The sequence below is a fragment of the Pseudochaenichthys georgianus genome, chromosome 9, assembly GCF_902827115.2.
Source record: "Pseudochaenichthys georgianus chromosome 9, fPseGeo1.2, whole genome shotgun sequence".
NCBI lineage: Eukaryota > Metazoa > Chordata > Actinopteri > Perciformes > Channichthyidae > Pseudochaenichthys > Pseudochaenichthys georgianus.
This window is the reverse complement of record NC_047511.1, coordinates 6,189,423-6,212,060: the sequence shown is the minus strand read 5'-3', so window position 1 is coordinate 6,212,060 and position 22,638 is coordinate 6,189,423. Positions and strand designations below refer to the sequence as shown.

The window sequence follows — 22,638 nt, the reverse complement described above, 5'->3', positions numbered from 1 at the left end:
ATTATTTTTATAAAAAACAGTTTGATCACATTGTATATACGTTTGGTAGCATGCTACAGTTCTGTTTGTGACACAGTAGTTGGAATTTGACTTGGAACTTGTACTTATTATTTTTGTACTATAAAAGCACCATATAAATGCAGTCCATATGCCACCAATGTTGACTCTCCATATTTAAATGTGTACTTTTGGACCAAATAAATAAAATAATCACAACTCCCCCACCAAGATGGTATTCCTAGCATTATGGAAACGCCTAGTACTTCATGATTTCCAACAGTGTTCGGGTTATTCCATAAGATGGCAGTGATGTAACGAAACGACTTTCCGCTGCAGTCAAACGAAGAAGAATTCCGGCGGTTTCTTCGAGTGCATTCTGACCTGACTGCACGAAGCATTCTCAGATCTACAGAGACACTCGGTGCTCTGCCCCGGCCCTTCCAATGTCCCGCATGCTGAACGCTATCGTGGCGGTGTGTCCTGACCTGGGCATCGGGATGGACGGGCAATTGCCCTGGCATCCAGTTAGACTCAAGTAAGTCCCCTGATGGACGGAGGAGCCCGCTAACGTTGTAATACACTGACTGTGGGAGATAAGTGGCGTAGTGTGACAGGTATCCTGTGTGTTAGCTTAACAACTTTATGTTCTTCTTTTATAGTAACGAATTCAAACATTTCCGTAAGATGACAGCGACGCCCTCTGTGGAAGGTAAGCTCTGTTCACCATGTTCTGTGGGGAATCAAAGTGGATATGTTGAGTTACATGATGTTACTGTTGTCCCTTACAACCACACATTCTATGTATAAAGGCATGTGGGTCATTCCAGAGTCGGAGGACATTTAGCTATCAAAACTTTCGCAAAATGAACCCTTTATTTTCTAATTTTCGGGCAATGTGATGGTTTAACTTTACAGCAAGAAAACCATCACATTGATTTGGACAGCTCAGGCTTCAATGGTACATTGTATTAGATATGTTTTTGTTGCCATTTAAACGTTCCCAATGTTGTGCTCGAACTTTGAAATCAATAGAAATAATTTTTTTACAATCAATTTTACTAAACAAAATAAATTAAATTTCAGAAAATGCAACGCTGTAACCTTAATTACTCTAATTCTAGTAGCAATACTTATAATTATAGGAGCAATACTTATATATATATATATATATATATATTATATTATGTTTGCCTTTACTTCAAATATGAAAAACACCAGAGAACTGACCTTTGGTCGAACCATGGCAGCAGCACCTCTGTGTCATGTGACTGCAGCCTTTTCACTCCCTCTGCCCAGAGTAATGGGTTGAGGTAACAGAGGCGTGAACATGTTGAGGGACACACCTTCAGTGTAACATGTCTGGTGTTTATGATATACATACAGCTCTGTACAAAATTAAGAGACCACTTCAAATGTTTCTTCAATCTCTACATGTATGGCAGCCGTTACATTCCAGTGTCTGTTGCATTCCAACACAGAGAAAGTTGTCAGTAGTTTATAGAAACTACTTTTATGGTCTCTTCATTTTGTCAGAGCTGTATATCAACAAGATAATAGAAAAAAAAAAGCTATTTTAATTTGACATGCAAGTTGGTCTACAAGGAGGAGGAACATTTTAATTAATATGTTGAAAACAATTTTCCTACAACTGTATTTGCATTTTGTCTAAGTTCAAGTATATTTAACACAACAAGTGCATGTTTTTGCGTTTTGGGCATGGAATATTTGAAATGTCATAGGTGGGACGGGAAATGTCCTTCGATTTCTGGAATGACCCATTTTTAATAGGCTCCGCTTTTCAACCCTTTCCCCACTGCTGGTTCAAACGCACATGTGTTAATTTGACAGGTTAAGCACTATAGCATTTAATTTGTGATCACTGCTACACTGCGCCGTGTACAACACAATACATCATCCATACTCTGTTAGTGGGTGACTATGAGAAGGACCCCAAATCTCAAATGAGCACACTTTTATGAACTGTGCTGTCTCTTGATGTATATGGTTTAGCTATTACAAATGACTAAAGTACCCAAGAACACCGGCCAATCGGACTCCAGTATTAGGCAAATGTCGATGGCTTATAAAACAGGATATGATAGACCAGGGTCCACACAGTGTTGAAATGTATGAAAACAAGTTAATCTAGAGATGTAATTCAGATCATTAAGACCACTGGATAATAATGGACAAGCTGATGGCGCTAGCCAGGAGTCAGACGGAATATCTGGAGTGTAGTTTAATGTGCTTTGAGGAAACATAGTCTGACCCATGCACCAGGATTAACTGACAATGTTTCCTTGGATGGCTTCTGGACTGTTTAGGCCGACATGTCTCCACCATGAGCCTGAGTCTTCAGAGCCATTGAGTTACAGTAGCACATGTTGTATGCATCGGATTGCTTTTTTCCCCTCAGTAATGCAGAAAATCTGATCAAGAATAATTGTATTTCATTTTGAATAAGGGAACATTGTATATTCTTTTTTTTCTCTGTTTCCCTAATTAGCTCCTAAATATTTGCAAGTTGCCTACCTAAATAGATCACCATAGAAGACTATTTATGGGTATAGTTTACTATCATATGAAAGCGCTATAATTCCTTAATGTCACCACTCGGGAATCGGTGTTTATGCCTCGTCCTGATTTGCTGTAGTACGCTATACTCTGCTGATAGAATTCCAATTACAACATTTATTAATCTATTGGTATTTTTCACAGATAATATTGAATCAATACAATATATTTCACTTGGATTTGAACAGTAACTAACGGGTTCTTATGAGACAGTGTCGTACCTTCATGCGAATTTGAGAATAACCTTTACATGTGCTGCATCCGTGACGTTACGGAATGGCAATAAAAAGCTCCACCCCCAAGTACCACTCTGTTCTCTGTTACATCACTGCTGACAACAAAATGTTACAATAATCCTGGATGAAACAAAGGGTTTAGTTTTTGCACCAGCCATGTATAAAAAGGCTTGATTGTTGTCTATGTTTTGTAGGTGAAGGAAGACGATCTTTGTAACACCTGGTATTGAACAAAAGAGAGGCTTGAATTCCATGTAACACCAACATTGTTCGGTGTCTGACTTAAGATATCAAAGTTGTCTTTTACTAAATCAAACTGGTGCCTACAGTATGTCAAGAGGGTTTTATGACCAGCATCTCAGGTTATCTGTAATTAGTGGAATGCTGTTTATCAAAATATTCATCCTTTTCAGCACTCAATGGGAGGAACCTTCAAATCCTCTTTTACCTACACCTTGCGCCAAATGCTACTCCTTCCATACTTTCAGCTAGAGACTTCATTCCAACTTTAAAACGGTCACAAGACAATCACCTATAAAACTTGTATTCAGATTTTTGATATTTTTTTACACTTTTTGAGATATTTAACTTAATTTGGAGCTTGGTAAAGAGGCCTTCTTCAGAGTTTAACATGACTGTGTATTGCGTAGCTCGTTAAGGGCTAGAGTGCGTGATGTCACAGCTAGAGTGGAGGAGAGCTTGAAATGTGCCTTCAACCTGCTATAACTCCCAAACCCTACACTCCTTGGACATCATTATTCATGAAACATTTAGGAAAACCTCTCTTACGTTGAAAAATAAATGTAGCCTCATCTTTCATCACAGCACCAGCTCCACACCTTTTAGTTAATCTGCCAAAAAAAAGCCACATTATTGACCCGAAAATACACAAAAAGCAGACTGAGATGCTCCTCAGGGTAGAGTCCTACCCGACGGGTGACCCGCAAAAAAGGTGATTCGCGGGTGGTATTTTTTCAAACGCTTTTCTCCGGGTTCGGTTCTGGGTAAAACAAAGATGATGCGGGTCGGGTCGCGGGTGTTGCATAATAAATATATTAAAATAATAGTTTAGTTTAATGTTTAAAATCCTCAGACCTCTCCCCCGCGGGACCGCGCATAATCATAACCTCTGCAGCGCATCAATCTGCTGCTGTGCGCGCCACATTCTAAATGGCTGAGGTGAAGCTCTCTAGCGGAGAATACAGCATTTTCAATTCCTCAAGAGCGAAACCCAGCGTCTGGGAGGCTTTTGGTTCCTAGATGGAGAAAATAACCAACATCCCACGCATTTTGAGACAAATATGCAACTGCGTGTGTTAATAATTGCACGTTTTCACTGCTCATATATATGCGGGTTCGGGTCGGGTTGCGGATCTTGTGCCGACGGGTCGGGTTGCGGAACTGATTGGCAATATGTGTGGGTAGCGGGGCGGGTTCGGTATTGCACGTCGCGCGGCCGGAGCGGGTCTTGAAAATCAGACCCGTGCAGGACTCTGCCTCAGGGTCCTGACCAGGCCATTTGGCCTTTGGTGTCACACATTTTTTCAAAGCGCAAAGGCCACATGCCAGGGCACAAAGGCCATTGATGTAAACATTTGGATTTGGAGCTTACAAATAAATAACTTCATTTCTGATAAGAAAAACATACAAATGACATGGAAAACAAATCACTTTTTTAATATCAATAATGTCAAACATTATATCATCATATAGGCCTATGCCTCCTTAGTATTACCGTATACAAAATGAAATACTCTACTTTGAATAATTAGTGTTTGGTATGTTTTCCATCTACTACTTCTCCCATTCACAAATCCAAAATCAAATCTAAAATTCTATTAATATGTAACAAATATATTCCATTTCAGAGCAGAAGAAACAGCCTTCAAGGGTCAAACTCTGCTCATACATCATTCAGCAGTGCACAGTGAAGCTCAAACAGTCAACTGTATGAACAAGCAATACTTTGAAATGCAAAAGTGTGTGTCTCTTTAATCAACTCCTCACAGCTCCTCATATCTGTTCAGAAACTGGACAACAGTTAAACATGTACAAACCACAGACTGTCTGTTATGGCGAATACAGTCGCTGCTTTAATTCTGTCTTTAGGACGTTGTTGTGAGTTTGGACGGAGCAGTTACAGGTTAGTTTCTGATCTGATCGAATGGAGATTGCTCCATTCAGAGAACACACATTTTAAAAGTTTTTCGCCTGCCGTCTTGTCTGCACACACTTGTCAAAGCATGGTTTTTACTAACCGTTATCAGTATTTAGTTACCTCGGCATCATTTTGAAACGTGTATTACAATTAAATCACGGTAAAATAGGTTAATGTTGTCGTAGTTGGTTTCCACCACAGTATTTACATGGATATAAGCCCCGCCCCTGGCAGCCACGGTGAAACTCCAGCGGTTAGAGCGATGACAATATTCGCATCGCGTCCGTTGTGAACGCACAACCCAGTCTCACGGCATTTCGTGTTCACCAACACGATTTTTAATCTATTGATTCGTGTTCACCAACACGATTTCCCCCTTTTTTTCGTGTTGCACAGCACGATTTTAATAGCAATGTATTTCTACTGGTAACGTGTTTCGTGCCTGCAGGCTGCAGCACGTCTTTTTCTCCGGTCGGGTCGTGGAAGACCGGAAGCTGTGTGGTTCATAAAAACATGTTCTTACTCAATATCAAGCCACAGTTATTGCTTTTATTTTAAATCGTATAATTTCGGACTTTTGTTGTCGTCTGTGAGGAAAATAAATGGGGCTCAGAGCCTCAGGATACTGAAATATGTATTTTTTAAATCTTTTTTTCCTTCTAATTTGTTATTCTTTTCAAAATAACACACTGTTATTTACTCACCAATAACACACAATTATCCTTGCTTTTATTTATTGGTTTAATTCCATAATCTCGGGCTTTTTTGGCGTCCGTCAGGAACTGAATTTCAAAATAAATATAAACCGGAAACAGACGTAGGCATTTCGAGCGATTACCCAAGATCCTCAGCTATGGTTTTAAGCTCGCTGATTGGATGTGTTAGCCGCAATGCATGCTGGGATTTGGTGTTTATATTATATGAAATCCGGAAAACATTTTAAAAGTATAAAATAATACTTAATTCCGAGTGCTCTTGCTTTTCTCTTTGAAAGTCATCACATAAGGGCATTGTAATACACGGTTCGGCTGCATTACATATTACAGATCTGCCGTAGTTCTTTATTTAGAGAGCCCTGATGAGAAGACCTTTGGAAAAACTGGAAGAAATGGCGCCGAAACTGAATACTTGACGTGGATCATAAATATATCAACAATTAAACAACATCTTCAATTTCTCTTCACACAATACGTCTCCTTGCAGTATCAACACTAATTCGGCTGACTTTTACATTTGATCTAATTCATAGATAGGTTATATTTACACCATAACGGTGCACAGCTGATAGAAAAGGACTGTAGTTTTCAAAGATATTACTGATTTTCTTTGAATGTAAGAATGTAAATACTGAGTCTGAAATAGTATAGCAATATGCTGTAAAATGATGTGAAAGCATGCATAAAACTATACATCTTCAGATGTTGTACATACACACTAATACTACAAAGTTATTATGGCTGTGTGCACCTTGTGTGCACCTCCTAGTGGTTAAAGCACGTTATTGAATTATTGTTTTTATGTGTTATATTTGATTAAAAAAATATTAAGAGTACATACTTTCATAGGGGGAAAGTAGAAATATAGAAATATAGAATATAAAAAATCAAGAAGATACTATAAGTGATCTCTACAATACAACAGTTTAGTGCAGGATGTACACAGATATTAATAGGAGGAGGTGCAAAACAGAAAAACGGATTAACCTTTATTTAAACATTAAATATTAAATATTATGCCTGACAAAGTAATTAACGTCTAATATATTGCTTTCCTGCAATGTTAACTATGTTGAAGCACTTATTTTAACTGATATTATACACATTAATTATACTCTTATGTATGTAGATAGAATAAGAAATGTGCAGAATATGACAGTTTAATGGTGGAGGTACACACATATTGATAGATGTCTTGTAATGCACTGTTGAGGAACCTGTGACCCAAGTTTTTCATTCATTGCATAACTACACCGTAGTTGTATATATGTCAATAAACCTTTGAAAATCTTGAAAGGGATATGCAAAATAGCCATAATATACAGTCTTTAATTAACTATTAGTAGAGAATAACGAGTAATGAATATACTTTATTACTTGTTTCCATTCATGTCAATGGCAGATGCATGTTTAGTCTTCTCAAGCACCAACTATCAAATATCTCTCCTGATTGTTGGCACTTGACAATCACCTTACCTGAATTTTACTCAGGTGTAACTAAAGTCTGATTTAAGGGTTGTTTATATTTCACATAATTAATCAGAATCTGCAGAGTAACTCAAATAAGTGTAGTGGAGTAAAAATACCAGGTTAACCTCTGAATTGTAGTGGAGTAGAATTAAAAAGTAGCAATGAGCTGTCATGTGGGTATACGGCATTAATATAATGCTGCGCATTATGGACACAAGTGATTTTCACCCATTTATTAATTGTATGTTTTACATTTGATAACACCAATGTGTTTAATACTGGCAACTTCTAATTGTGGGAAAAACGAAAACGTTCAGTAGAGACGTCCCATAGAACATTTTGCGAAACACAATAGCCAGCATGTGTAGTTCTGGAGGGGTGTTCGATTCCAGTTTTGGATAGTCTGGCGTGGTTTCGTTCCATTTCACACAGCTGTTTGACGCTCTGTAACCTTACGGGAACTGTAGTCCTAAACGATAGCTGGGGATTATGGGTAGTGTAGTGTCTTCGGCCATCCTAAACTCAGAAATGTTGACAATCGCAATGATGCTCGAAATGTCCCTTATATGCCTACGTCTGTTTCTGGTTATTTTTATTTTGAAATTCAGTTCCTGACGGACACCAAAAAAGCCCGAGATTATGGAATTAAACCAATAAATAAAAGCAAGGATAATTGTGTGTTATTGGTGAGTAAATAACAGTGTGTTATTTTGAAAAGAATAACAAATTAGAAGGAAAAAAAGATTTAAAAATACAGATTTCAGTATTCTGAGGCTCTGAGCCCCGTTTATTTTCCTCACAGACGACAACAAAAGTCCGAAATTATACAATTTAAAATAAAAGCAATAATTGTGGCTTGATATTGAGTAAGAACATGTTTTTATGAACCACACAGCTTCCGGTCTTCCACGACCCGACCGGAGAAAAAGACGTGCTGCAGCCTGCAGGCACGAAACACGTTACCAGTAGAAATACATTGCTTTTAAAATCGTGCTGTGCAACACGAAAAAAAGGGGCAAATCGTGATGGTGAACACGAATCAATAGATTAAAAATCGTGTTGGTGAACACGAAATGCCGTGAGACTGGGTTGGAACGCAGCATAATGCAGTTCAGAAACCACAGTTTCCAAATCTATGGCGGAAATCGCTCTCCATTTAAGGCGGGGCCTCGCATATGACGCACACCTGTTAGCCTGTTCCACAATTCTTCGTTTTCCGAGGCTAGGAAGGATTCTTGCCTCGCTTCTGAAGCAAGTGACTCGGAAGACATGTGCTACCAAGCAAGCGTCCTCGACATTTGAGAAACACCCACAGACTGGACTTTAACAGACTGTCTCAGCCTATTATTTTCTGTCTGATGGAGACTTCATACCGACTTCAACATGTTCCACATATTTTAGACATTATTGGTGACGTGTGGTTTCAGTTCAAAAGTTTGCAGTTAAAATATTCTGCTGCTTTTCAAAGCGTTTTTACTTTCTTTTCTCTTCTTAATACACATTCATTCACTACTACGTACATTTAATATGTAACTAACTCCTTCAGATTACTTTCAGCTGCAGAAACCATTCAACTATTACATTATTCAGCTATTTCAGGACATTGAGGCTATACATGTTGTTTATACCTTTTTTAAATATTAAGCTTCTTCACTATTTTTCCTACTCTTCCAGTTTAACATTTAACTTTCAAGTTTTCAACAAAGTCATTGCAATGCATTTGAGCTGTAACAATTTTGATTCAAATCATTTCACTTTTCTGCATTTCTCCGCTAAGTTCAGCAACACACTTACTTTGTTTCTGTAGCTAAAAGCAGCTACATGTACAGAGACCATTCAGCTATTAAAATATTCCGCTTTTTCTGTATTTTCAGCTAAATTCAGCAAAGAATTTGCGCAGCCTACAGCATTCGCACGCATTTTCAGCAGGAAATGCATTTTCTAGTTAGACTAGCACTTCCTTGCTGTATCTATAATTCTCACACCTTCACATAGAAGGAATTAGCAAAGAGTCCTAACTTAACATCTTGTCTTGACTTTGGATATCTCTGAAATGTTGGACATTGTAAAATTAGCAGCAGTGTAAAATAAACAAGAATATCAATAATGCAACTAAGGAAAAACATATTGGGGAATTCCCTTGCAGAGATTGTCTCTTACAATACTCATTAGGCTTAATTAAGGAATTAGCTTTGAGAAATGTTCAGATCTATAACTTATCTAAGAAAACTTGGATAAATCTTCACCAGCGGTCAAAGAGTGTTGACTAAAAATGCATGAATTCATTTATTTAAACCTTGCTGTCCTGCAGGCAAGCAGAATGTGGTGATAATGGGCAGGAAAACATGGTTTTCCATCCCAGAGAAGAACAGACCTCTAAACAACAGGATCAACATCGTCCTCAGCAGGGAGTGCAGGTATGTGTCGCACACAGTGCATGCTACTATAAAGCAGGGTGTCCAAACGACATCAATGGGATGCTTCCAGTGGCGGTTCTATGTGTACAAAACTGGGGGAGGGAGAGAGAGAGAGAGAGAGGGAGGAGAGATAGGGAGGGAGAGAGAGAGAGAGGGGGAATGTCAAATTACATACTGAAGACCACACGGAGCAACACAGTGAGCGCATACATAGAGCGTGGTCAGCTCAGACTTCAACTTCTCCTTGTTCCCCAACGCAGGCCACAGTTTCACGGCGCAGTCAAGCTCAGGTGTAGGAAATGACAGGACATGCTGTGGGAAGAATGAGCTGTCAACGAGCTTTGCAGCGATCAAATGGTCACTCTGTGAGAACCTCTGTTCCACCCGTGAGATGACTGTCACAAGCCTCCTTCATCACCTTCATCACCTTCATCACCGGCGCTGTGCTGCTGACTCGTCGGCCTGGCTCGTCTGTTCCATCGTGAGCGGTGGCGGCCAATGCATCAGTTTGCTGCCTCATTTTCTGGACATGTTCCTTGAAAGGCAGAGCGCGCTGTTGATCCCAGGTGCATCGATGCTTCGTGTTTGCAGACTGTTGTATAAAACATCCACTTCTGGCGTAAGCAACGGAAAAAACTCCAGGAGCTGCATAAATGCTCGGTCCCGCAGTTTCTTTGACGGGCCGTATGCCTCACTTATGGGGACCGCATCCCATCCTGGTTGTGCGCGTATATGCTACACTGAAGCAGCTTCTCGGGTCTCCCAAACCGCGTTCACAGTTCTGCTTTTAAAGTTCCATCTCGCAGCCGGTGGCCGTGGTATGCGTCTCTGTGTTGCCTCTGCAAGAGCTGCAACACGTTTTGGAGCACCGGGGAAACAAGTGGAAAAAGCAGTTAGATCTGCAAAAAGCACCTTCAGGATGCTCGTCCTGGCTGAACACGCTGCTGCAGGGTCAGGTTCAGTTGGTGGGCGTAGCGGTGAACTAACTGAGCGTTTGGGTACGTCTCCTTCATCACCGTCTGTACCCCGCGCACGTGACCGCTCATGACGGCCGCCCCGTCATAGGTCTGAGCGATTCGCTTTTCTTTCAGCTTCAGGGGTTCCAGAACAGCCTGGATGCTGTTAGAGAGACCTACACCAGTTGTGTCTTTTACTTCCACAAACTCCAAAGAACGCTCTGTAACTGTGAGGTCAGGCGTAATGTATCGCAGCACAATCACTATTTGCGATTTACAGGAGACGTCGGTTGTCTCGTCGGCCTGAACGGCAACAGATGATGTGTTGTCCACTTGCTTGGCTATTTCCTCCCTGCACACATCATACATGCAGTCTAAGAGTGCATTCTGTATGGTGCTTGCTTCCCAGTAATCCCAATTTTACGGCATTTTCCAAATGACTGTTGCTGCTCTCATGCTTCATTGTCCTCTCCGAAATATGGTTTAAATCCGTGTAACCTGTCCTCGACCAAGTACCTTGATCTTCACCAAAAAGCAGGCAAGGAAAGCAAAAGAAGGAATTATTCTGGATGCTCGCCGTTAGCCATTTCATTTTCTTTCAGTTTTTTACTTCTTTTAATCGCTGGTGATGTTAGCTATATGCTGCTCTCTCGTCTCCTCTTCAAACTACACGTGACGTTTTGCAGCACTGCACACGTGACGTACTTACAGCCAATCAATTCTGAATTATGTGAGATGACGTATGGTGGGGATGGCAGCTCTATGCCCCTATGGTCATTATTTTTTTGCCACGCACATTAAATAGGAAAATATTCTGAGCAGTGTAGTTTTTACAGTCACCGTTCACTTAGACAGTGAGAGGGAGGGGCATGATCGGGTTTTACACACTGTAGACACTAATTAGAAGAACACAGACTAAAACAGCAATGTACAGACGAATCAGATGATTAAACATGATCTTAAAATATATTTTTTGTGTATTTTTTTGTAATCATTATTTGTAATACTTTCTGCTGACACTAGGTGGGGCTGTGCCACTGGATGTTTCACTGTAGACACACCGAAACTTTTTTTTTAGGTATAACATTTTTATGTATTCTTGGAAGACAGAACTTATCTCTGATATGAAATGCTGCTTTTAAAGGTCACCAAAATTGTGTCATTTTAAAACTTACCATAACCATCATCAAGGCTGGCATTGGGAGGGCGTGACTTGAGGCATGAGGCAGACAGAGCGTTTGGCAGGTCAAAAACCCAAGGTGCACTGCCTTTTTTGTTGAATATACTTGGATGACGGGGTTGAGTCTAAGGTTGCTCAATTCATATATCTCCTGATATCCAGCAACCTCAGATCAATTGCAAAATAGGAAAGGAAAAAAGAAAAGCAATGACGTGGGGCACAATTCCATTCCAAGTAAACGTTTTCTTTAAACTCTAGACATTCTGGGCACTTCTGCATAATGTGGGGCAGAATAACACATGCAAATGCAGCTAGCACATTTCATAGTCATTAAAACAATTACAAAAAGGAACCCAAGGTTTCTCAAAAGTAGTCTGTCTAATGAAATCCATTCATCTCTATTGTATTGGTGTAGAGGCAGATAAATCAGAGACAAAAAAAAAAGCCAAGGACAGAAATTTGTCCTTTTTTAAAATGTAACCAATAGTCAATATAAGTTATATAAGCTAGTGGCGGCACATTTGCGATTCAGGTGAGGCCCCCTCCGCGAGGAGAGGCCCCCTCCGCGAGGAGAGGCCCCCTCCGCGAGGAGAGGCCCCCTCCGCGAGGAGAGGCCTCCTCCGCGAGGAGAGGCCTCCTCCGCGAGGAGAGGCCTCCTCCGCGCGGAGGAGGCCTCCTCCGCGAGGAGAGGCCTCCTCCGCGAGGAGAGGCCTCCTCCGCGCGGAGGAGGCCTCCTCCGCGAGGAGAGGCCTCCTCCGCGAGGAGAGGCCTCCTCCGCGAGGAGAGGCCTCCTCCGCGAGGAGAGGCCTCCTCCGCGAGGAGAGGCCTCCTCCGCGAGGAGAGGCCTCCTCCGCGAGGAGAGGCCTCCTCCGCGAGGAGAGGCCTCCTCCGCGAGGAGAGGCCTCCTCCGCGAGGAGAGGCCTCCTCCGCGAGGAGAGGCCTCCTCCGCGAGGAGAGGCCTCCTCCGCGAGGAGAGGCCTCCTCCGCGAGGAGAGGCCTCCGCCGCGAGGAGAGGCCTCCTCCGCGAGGAGAGGCCTCCGCCGCGAGGAGAGGCCTCCGCCGCGAGGAGAGGCCTCCTCCGCGAGGAGAGGCCCCCGCCGCCAGGAGAGGCCCCCGCCGCCAGGAGAGGCCCCCTCCGCCACGAGAGGCCCCCTCCGCCACGAGAGGCCCCCGCCGCCAGGAGAGGCCCCCTCCGCCACGAGAGGCCCCCTCCGCCACGAGAGGCCCCCGCCGCCAGGAGAGGCCCCCTCCGCCACGAGAGGCCCCCTCCGCCAGGAGAGGCCCCCTCCGCCACGTGAGGCCCCCTCCGCCACGTGAGGCCCCCTCCGCCACGTGAGGCCCCCTCCGCGAGGAGAGGCCCCCTCCGCGAGGAGAGGCCCCCTCCGCGAGGAGAGGCCTCCTCCGCGAGGAGAGGCCTCCTCCGCGAGGAGAGGCCTCCTCCGCCAGGAGAGGCCTCCGCCGCGAGGAGAGGCCTCCTCCGCCAGGAGAGGCCTCCGCCGCGAGGAGAGGCCTCCTCCGCCAGGAGAGGCCTCCGCCGCGAGGAGAGGCCTCCTCCGCCACGAGAGGCCCCCTCCGCGAGGTGAGGCCCCCTCCGCGAGGAGAGGCCCCCTCCGCCACGTGAGGCCCCCTCCGCGAGGTGAGGCCCCCTCCGCGAGGAGAGGCCCCCTCCGCGACGAGAGGCCCCCTCCGCGAGGAGAGGCCCCCTCCTGCATTGTAGCATGCCATAAACCCCTCTGTTTCAGCCCTGTTTCCATAAGGAGCCCCTCCCCACGCCCCTCTGAGAGAGATTTGGTTACAAAGAACTCAATGGTGCTCTAGGAGGGGATTCAGGTGGTAAGGTGTGGGGGGGGTTACCTTGGTTGCTGATTGGCTAATGGTTACACAAGACAAAACATCGTTATGACATCATAAAGTGGCCAAAATCTGATCAGCTCATTTTCAGACAGGTTTTTATCGAAATGGATCAAAAAGAGAGAGAATCTTTGTTCCTGAAACTTTCAGAGTCTCTGTCCACAGAGGGGACACATGTTGATGTAGAAGAGACATGGAGAAGAGGGGACACATGTTGATGTAGAAGAGACATGAAGAAGAGGGGACACGTGTTGATGTAGAAGAGACATGAAGAAGAGGGGACACGTGTTGATGTAGAAGAGACATGAGGAAGAGGGGACACATGTTGATGTAGAAGAGACATGAAGAAGAGGGGACACATGTTGATGTAGAAGAGACATGAAGAAGAGGGGACACGTGTTGATGTAGAAGAGACATGAGGAAGAGGGGACACATGTTGATGTAGAAGAGACATGAAGAAGAGGGGACACATGTTGATGTAGAGGAGACATGAAGAAGAGGGGACACATGTTGATGTAGAAGAGACATGAAGAAGAGGGGACACATGTTGATGTAGAGGAGACATGAAGAAGAGGGGACACATGTTGATGTAGAAGAGACATGAAGAAGAGGGGACACATGTTGATGTAGAGGAGACATGAAGAAGAGGGGACACATGTTGATGTAGAAGAGACATGAAGAAGAGGGGACACATGTTGATGTAGAGGAGACATGAAGAAAAGGGGACACATGTTGATGTAGAAGAGACATGAAGAAGAGGGGACACGTGTTGATGTAGAAGAGACATGAAGAAGAGGGGACACGTGTTGATGTAGAAGAGACATGAAGAAGAGGGGACACGTGTTGATGTAGAAGAGACGTGAAGAAGAGGGGACACATATTGATGTAGAAGAGACGTGAAGAAGAGGGGACACATGTTGATGTAGAAGAGACATGAAGAAGAGGGGACACATGTTGATGTAGAAGAGACGTGAAGAAGAGGGGACACATGTTGATGTAGAAGAGACGTGAAGAAGAGGGGACACATGTTGATGTAGAAGAGACATGAAGAAGAGGGGACACATGTTGATGAGGAAGAGGGGACACATGTTGATGTAGAAGAGACGTGAAGAAGAGGGGACACGTGTTGATGTAGAAGAGACATGAAGAAGAGGGGACACATGTTGATGTAGAAGAGACATGAAGAAGAGGGGACACATGTTGATGTAGAGGAGACATGAAGAAGAGGGGACACATGTTGATGTAGAAGAGACATGAAGAAGAGGGGACACATGTTGATGTAGAGGAGACATGAAGAAGAGGGGACACATGTTGATGTAGAAGAGACGTGAAGAAGAGGGGACACATGTTGATGTAGAAGAGACGTGAAGAAGAGGGGACACATGTTGATGTAGAAGAGACATGAAGAAGAGGGGACACATGTTGATGTAGAAGAGACGTGAAGAAGAGGGGACACATGTTGATGTAGAAGAGACGTGAAGAAGAGGGGACACATGTTGATGAGGAAGAGGGGACACATGTTGATGTAGAAGAGACGTGAAGAAGAGGGGACACATGTTGATGTAGAAGAGACGTGAAGAAGAGGGGACACATGTTGATGTAGAAGAGACATGAAGAAGAGGGGACACATGTTGATGTAGAAGAGACATGAAGAAGAGGGGACACATGTTGATGTAGAAGAGACATGGAGAAGAGGGGACACATGTTGATGTAGAAGAGACATGAAGAAGAGGGGACACATGTTGATGTAGAAGAGACGTGAAGAAGAGGGGACACATGTTGATGTAGAAGAGACATGAGGAAGAGGGGACACATGTTGATGTAGAAGAGACGTGAAGAAGAGGGGACACATGTTGATGTAGAAGAGACGTGAAGAAGAGGGGACACATGTTGATGTAGAAGAGACATGAAGAAGAGGGGACACGTGTTGATGTAGAAGAGACGTGAAGAAGAGGGGACACATGTTGATGTAGAAGAGACGTGAAGAAGAGGGGACACATGTTGATGTAGAAGAGACATGAAGAAGAGGGGACACATGTTGATGTAGAAGAGACATGAAGAAGAGGGGACACATGTTGATGTAGAAGAGACATGAAGAAGAGGGGACACATGTTGATGTAGAAGAGACATGAAGAAGAGGGGACACGTGTTGATGTAGAAGAGACATGAAGAAGAGGGGACACATGTTGATGTAGAGGAGACGTGAAGAAGAGGGGACACATGTTGATGTAGAGGAGACGTGAAGAAGAGGGGACACATGTTGATGTAGAAGAGACATGAAGAAGAGGGGACACATGTTGATGTAGAAGAGACACGAAGAAGAGGGGACACATGTTGATGTAGAAGAGACATGAAGAAGAGGGGACACATGTTGATGTAGAAGAGACACGAAGAAGAGGGGACACATGTTGATGTAGAAGAGACATGAAGAGGTGGCTTTTGCATAATAGGTGACCTTTAAGTATTGTTTTACTTGTTATAGTTAACAATCTGAATGCTCTTCTCCAGAGCGCCCCCTGCAGGAGCCCACCACCTGGCGCCAGACTTCAGCTCAGCTCTCCGGCTGGTGGAAACGGAGCTGGCAGAACGCACTGCCCAGGTCTGGGTTATAGGGGGCAGCTCTCTCTACAAGGTAACACACTGAAGTCTGGCAGCGGCTCAGTCAGTAGGGGCTTGGACTGTGAGCTGTAGGGTCGCCGGTTCAAGTCCCGAACGTAAAACATGGAGTGTGGACTGCTACTTGGAGAGGTCCCAGTTCACCTCCTGCCCTGCCGTGGTGCCCTTGAGCAAGGCACCGGACATCCCCCTTCCCCCCCCACTCCCATTGCTCCCCGGCTGGACAATAGCTGCCCACTGTTTCATTTCATTTCATTTCAAACCTTTATTTATACAGATACATCCCATTGAGATCATTGATCTCTTTTCCAAGGGAGACCTGCTCAAGTAGTTCCACATGAAACATAAAAACATCAACAGAACAACAAAAGGACATCATCAGCATCATTTACATAACTATCCACATGAACAGGTACCAACAGCTTCCGATTGAGTAGCGTCCAACCGAGCTTTAAAAACATTGAGTGGCACCAGATTGTTCAGCTTCCTAGTACTCGACTCCTGGTACTAGGATGGGTTACAAGCAGTGTGCTCTGCATTAAAGAGGGTCCCTCCGATTCTATCAGTCTGTAAATGTTTTGGCATGTTTTAAAAATCTGTAAAAAAAAGAAAGTCTCAGTATTCCCCAGACAAGCTTTAATTGTTTTTGTCATTTTTTTTGGGTTGAACATTTAGTGGGAAACTGCTACAGATATTGACCTTTTTCAAAAAGGGTTTCGTAGGGTTGATGGAAAATAATAGCTCAATGATCCAGTTTATAATTTTAAAGTTATACTATATATATATATCTATATATAGTTACATTCGAAAGGCCAACACTCTTGAATCCTTCAAAAAAACTCACTTATTCACTCTAGCTTTCAAACTCTGATCCCCAACCCCCCGTTTTACTCCGTACTCGGATAAGGACTTCTGTTTATGTTTTTTTTTGTTTTCTTTCTGTTCTGATTTTACAGTTGCAAGAAAAAGTCTGTGAACCCTTTGGAATGACCTGGATTTCTGCATAAGTTGGTCATAAAACGTGTTCTGATCTTCATCTAAGTCACACCAACAGACACACACAGTCTGCTTAAACTAATACCACACAAACAATGATATGTGTTCATGTTTGTATTGAACACACCATGTAAACATTCACAGTGCAGGGTGGAACAAGTATGTGAACCCCGAGGCTAAAGACTTCTTCAAGAGCTACTTGGAGTCAGGAGGCAGCCAACCTGGAGTCCAATCAAGGAGACGAGATTGGAGGTGTTGGTTAAAGCTGCCCTGCCCTATAAAAAATACACCAGTTTTGAATTTGCTATTCTTAAGAAGCTGCCAGATGTGAACCATGCCTCGCTCAGAAGAGCTCTCAGAAGACCTACCATTAAGAACTGCTGACTTGCATAAAGCTGGAAAGGGTTCCAGAAGTATCTCTGAAGCCTTGATGTTCATCAGGCCACGGTGAGACACAGTGTCTATACATGGAGAAAGGTCAGCACTGTTGCTACTCTCCCTAGGAGTGGCCGTCCTGTAAAGATGACTGCAAGAGCACAGCGCAGAATGCTCAATGAGGTGAAGAAGAGTCCTAGAGAGTCAGCTAGAGGCTTAAAGAAATCTCTGGCACATGCCAACATCTCTGTTGACGAATCTACGATACGTACAACACTGAACAAGAATAGAGTTCCTGGGAGGACACCACGGAGGAAGCCACTGCTGTCCAGAGAAAACATTGCTGCACGTTTGAAGTTTGCAAAAGAGCACCTGGATGTTCCACAGCACGACTGGCAACATATTCTGTGGACGGATGAAACCAAAGTTGAGTTGTTTGGAAGGAACACGACGCTGTGAGAGAGATTTTCTTTTCAGCAATGTAGATGGAAGGAATGGAGGCTGGAGTCCGCTTTATATCAAACACCTGAGTTTATTGAGAGCCACCGGCCGGGAGCATTGGCAGGGTTCTCACACGACTTCATCATGTGATTCCCCAGCCAACACTGAAGATTACACAGAAACACAGCGCAAATCTACACAGATAATCAAGGAGGAGCCTCTATTTCGCGCGTCTTCTGATCGATAATCACAAGAACCTGGATTCAGAGACAAAGACAGTCTGTTAAAGTCCTCTGGCAGTTAGTCACAGTCCCCCAACAGGAAAGCGGAACCTTTAACCCTTTAACCTTTAACCTCTTAAACCCCTGCTCTAAGTTATAGCAGACCTATGTGAAACACAAAATGCTTTTTGGTACAAACACATAAACAAAAATATTTCCTTCACAGACGCTATGTGTGGAGAATCCAAAGGGTTCACATTGTAACTTGTATTGCGTCTTTGAGCATAAGGAAACGCGCTATAAAGATCCCATGTAGCGGTGTTGTAGTTATTATTATTATTATACTGGTTACAGCTATGAATAACGGTCATGGTTAACATCTTTAGGATGAGCCTAACTTTCAAACACTTGTGTACACACAGTCTTCGTCTTTCTGTAATGATGTGTTCGTTGCTATGGGTTACCCAGGAGCTGATGCAGTTCCCAGGGACCAGGAGACTGTTCGTCACGCGGATCATGAAGCAGTTCGAGTGTGACACCTTCCTCCCTGAAATCAGTCTGGACAGATATCGTCTACTGCCACAGTAAGATTCAGGTTTACTCATTCAAGATGCATTTAGATGTGTTGATGTTGAACTGACTAGTTCACAATGTAAAGCGTCATGTGCCCAGCAGCTTTTCAAACGCATGTAACAAATCATGGTATCAAGCCCAAGTGTATCTTTTCCAGTAACATCCCTTGAGATGGGTCTTATTTCATTTCACCTTGCTTTACAATATTTAATTTTACATTCTGTTCTTGTATAAATCATATTCTATTTACGTGTATATAGACTTCATGCACTATTTTTTTATTTGTATTCTATTTTTGCATCGTTTGAGGAGCTCTGGTCATAACATTGCCATTGCTACACTGTAGCGTATGTGCATATGACAATAAGACCTTGGAACAAAAGGCTTGTCACTGACCGCCAGAGCCAGAGGTGGAGGTATGAGGCCAGATGTTGTACTTGAGCAAAAGTAGAAGTACTCAAATGTTGTACTTAGTAGAAGTACTCAGATGTTGTACTTGAGTAAAAGTAGAAGTACTCAGATGTTGTACTTCAGTAAAAGTAGAAGTACTCAAATGTTGTACTTGAATTAAAGTAGAAGTACTCAGATCTTGTACTTGAGTAAAAGTAGAAGTACTCAGATCTTGTACTTGAGTAAAAGTAGAAGTACTCAAATGTTGTACTTGAATTAAAGTAGAAGTACTCAGATCTTGTACTTGAGTAAAAGTAGAAGTACTCAGGTCTTGTACTTGAGTAAAAGTAGAAGTACCAGAGTGTAGGAATACTCTGTTATGAGTAAAAGTCCTGCATTCAAAATGTTACTCAAGTGAAAGTAGAAAAGTATTATCATCAAAATATAGTGAAAGTAGCGACAGTAAAAGTAGTCGTTGTGCAGATTGGTCCATTTCAGAATAATATATCTGATATGTTTTATAATGATTGATCATGAAAGTGTTCTCAAAGCTGGTGAAGGTGCAGCTAGTCTGAATGACTTTGTAGACTGCAGGGTAGCTGGTGGATTTACTCCAGGTGGAACTAAAGTCTGATTCAACACTTGGTTATATTTCACATCATTCATCCAGATCTGTGAAGTCACTAAAGGTATTAAATACATGCAGTGGAGGAAAAGTACACAGTTTACCTCTGAACTGTAGTTTGGTAGAAGTACAAAGTGCCTCAGAATTGTACAATACAGTACTTGAGTAAATGTACTTAGTTACTTTACATCTGACAGCTTGACTGCTGAAATACCTATATTCGATTGAGTACACTCTAAAGACCAGGGGCCTCATTTATAAACGTGGCGTCCGCTCAAAAGACGGCGTACGCCAATTTCTAAGCAATCTTTGCGATTTATACAGAGCAGACTTGACGGGAGGATGTGCGGTCCTCCACGGACACTCTGACCATGCGTACGCACGACAACGGGAGAGATGAGAAACAGTGACACGTTAGCAGAAAGAAGAATGGAGAGAAATACGTGAACCATGAATCAAAAAGAGGACCTCATGTATCACATATGAAGAGTTAATTTGCAAACATTGATAAAAGCCGATCTTAAAATGATGAAACGCCCGTTTGATACTCCTGAGTGCACACAAACAACATGACATGGAAAAGTAATTAACTATGGATACGTTATTGATCACCCCTCGAATATGTTCCCTTACATGCTCTGAAAGGTGTTCTCTTAGATGATGTGGTAAACGGAAGAATTCCGTCTAAACTGACACGGTTTTGCATTTCTGTAGGTTTTACAGATGCGAGCGTGGTTTCACACCATCACGTTTCATCGTGTGTGTTGCCTGCTGGGACGGGGCGTGTTTACCACCGGGTCACATCGCCCTCCTTCTAGCACCACTCCTACGTGTTTGGAACTCTGGACACTAACTGTTGGAGATTTGTTGGTGGAATTCTTTCCCATTCTTGCTTGATGTATGACTTCAGTGGCTCAACAGCCCAGGGTCTCCGTTGTTGTATTTTGGGCTTCATAATGCGCCCCACACTGAATGGAGACAGGTCTGGAGGGCAGGCCGGCCGGTCTGGTACCCCCACTCTTTCTCTTGGCATTGTCTTGCTGAAATAAGCAGGGACGTCCCTGAAAACGTGTATGGACCTTTCAGCGTTAATGGTGCCTTCACAGATGTACAAGTTGCCATGGGCACTAACACCCGCCCATACATCACAGATGCTGGCTTCTGAACTTTGCGCTGATAACAATCTGGATGGTCCTTTTCCTCTTTACCCCGGAGGACACGACGTCCATGAAAAACAATTAGGAATGTGGACTCATCAGACCACAGCACACTTCTCCACGCTGTCAGTCCATCTCCGATGAGCTCCGAAGGCGCTGCCCTACTAGGCGAAGGCGCTGCCCTACTAGGCGAAGGCGCTGCCCTATTAGGCGAAGGCGCTGCCCTACTAGGCGAAGGCGCTGCCCTACTAGGCGAAGGCGCTGCCCTATTAGGCGAAGGCGCTGCCCTACTAGGCGAAGGCGCTGCCCTACTAGGCGAAGGCGCTGCCCTACTAGGCGAAGGCGCTGCCCTACTAGGCGAAGGCGCTGCCCTACTAGGCGAAGGCGCTGCCCTATTAGGCGAAGGCGCTGCCCTATTAGGCGAAGGCGCTGCCCTACTAGGCGAAGGCGCTGCCCTATTAGGCGAAGGCGCTGCCCTACTAGGCGAAGGCGCTGCCCTACTAGGCGAAGGCGCTGCCCTACTAGGCGAAGGCGCTGCCCTACTAGGCGAAGGCGCTGCCCTACTAGGCGAAGGCGCTGCCCTACTAGGCGAAGGCGCTGCCCTTGGCGTCACACACGCTCCAAATTGTCGGCGAGCACTGGGCTCAGATCAAATTATTTAAACTTTGAACCATTTCTGTCAACAACTGTATAAAGCAGCAGGTGAGGTAAGCATACAGTAGGAAGGAGACTTGAGGTGTTGTACTGCCTGCGCCCTGCTTTGTGGTGAGTCAAAGGGCAAGTCGCGTATCATGTGAAGGCGGCTTTACACATGCATGTACCACCAGGTGAAACGTAGAGTAACTGTTGCCTCTCCTTCAGGTTTCCAGGAGTGCCGCCCGAGCTACAGGAGGAGAATGGTATCCAGTACAGATTTGAAGTCTACGAGAGCATTGATGAACTATGCAATTTGAACAAATAAAACCAAACAATGTTAATCCTAGACTTTGAGTTATTTTATTTGTAGTTGTTTACAGTTGGGGGAATCTAAAAAAACACCTGTACTGTTTGTTTGGGTAATCCTTATGATGATCATAAGTGTGTAAATATGCAAGAGCATCTGAATCCTCAACAAATCATAAAATCAAAACTGATCTTGAAAAATATATTCAAAAAACAGTGACTCATTGTTTTTATACCAAGAAGTGCTCCTCTTGGGATTCAAAGAGTCTTTGCATGCATTTTCAATGGAAACACTACAGTCCCGTGTCATGGCAAAAGCTGCTACAAAAAATGTTAGAAAATATCTAAACAATCTCCCATTAAAGTACATTTTGAGGGAAAAATCGTTGAACTCAGGCCACGTGTGGACCACTCTGGAGGCCTGGCTGGAGGGAGGCCACGTCGGGACCACTCTGGAGGCCTGGCTGGAGGGAGGCCACGTCGGGACCACTCTGGAGGCCTGGCTGGAGGGAGGCCACGTGGGGACCACTCTGGAGGCCTGGCTGGAGGGAGGCCACGTCGGGACCACTCTGGAGGCCTGGCTGGAGGGAGGCCACGGCGGGACCACTCTGGAGGCCTGGCTGGAGGGAGGCCACGGCGGGACCACTCTGGAGGCCTGGCTGGAGGGAGGCCACGTCGGGACCACTCTGGAGGCCTGGCTGGAGGGAGGCCACGTCGGGACCACTCTGGAGGCCTGGCTAGAAG

At 44.1% G+C, this 22,638-nt stretch overlaps 1 protein-coding gene across 1 annotated transcript; it reads left to right on the top strand.

Moving 5' to 3' along the window:
- Positions 1–320: 320 nt before the first annotated feature.
- Positions 321–21,929, top strand: dhfr (dihydrofolate reductase). Its single transcript, XM_034091427.2, has 6 exons — positions 321–535; positions 660–709; positions 9,466–9,571; positions 16,067–16,190; positions 18,676–18,791; positions 21,814–21,929. Exons 1-6 carry the CDS (start codon positions 444–446, stop codon positions 21,911–21,913), a joined length of 588 nt encoding a protein of 195 aa, XP_033947318.1. The 5' UTR covers positions 321–443; the 3' UTR covers positions 21,914–21,929.
- The last annotated feature ends 709 nt before the right edge of the window (positions 21,930–22,638 follow it).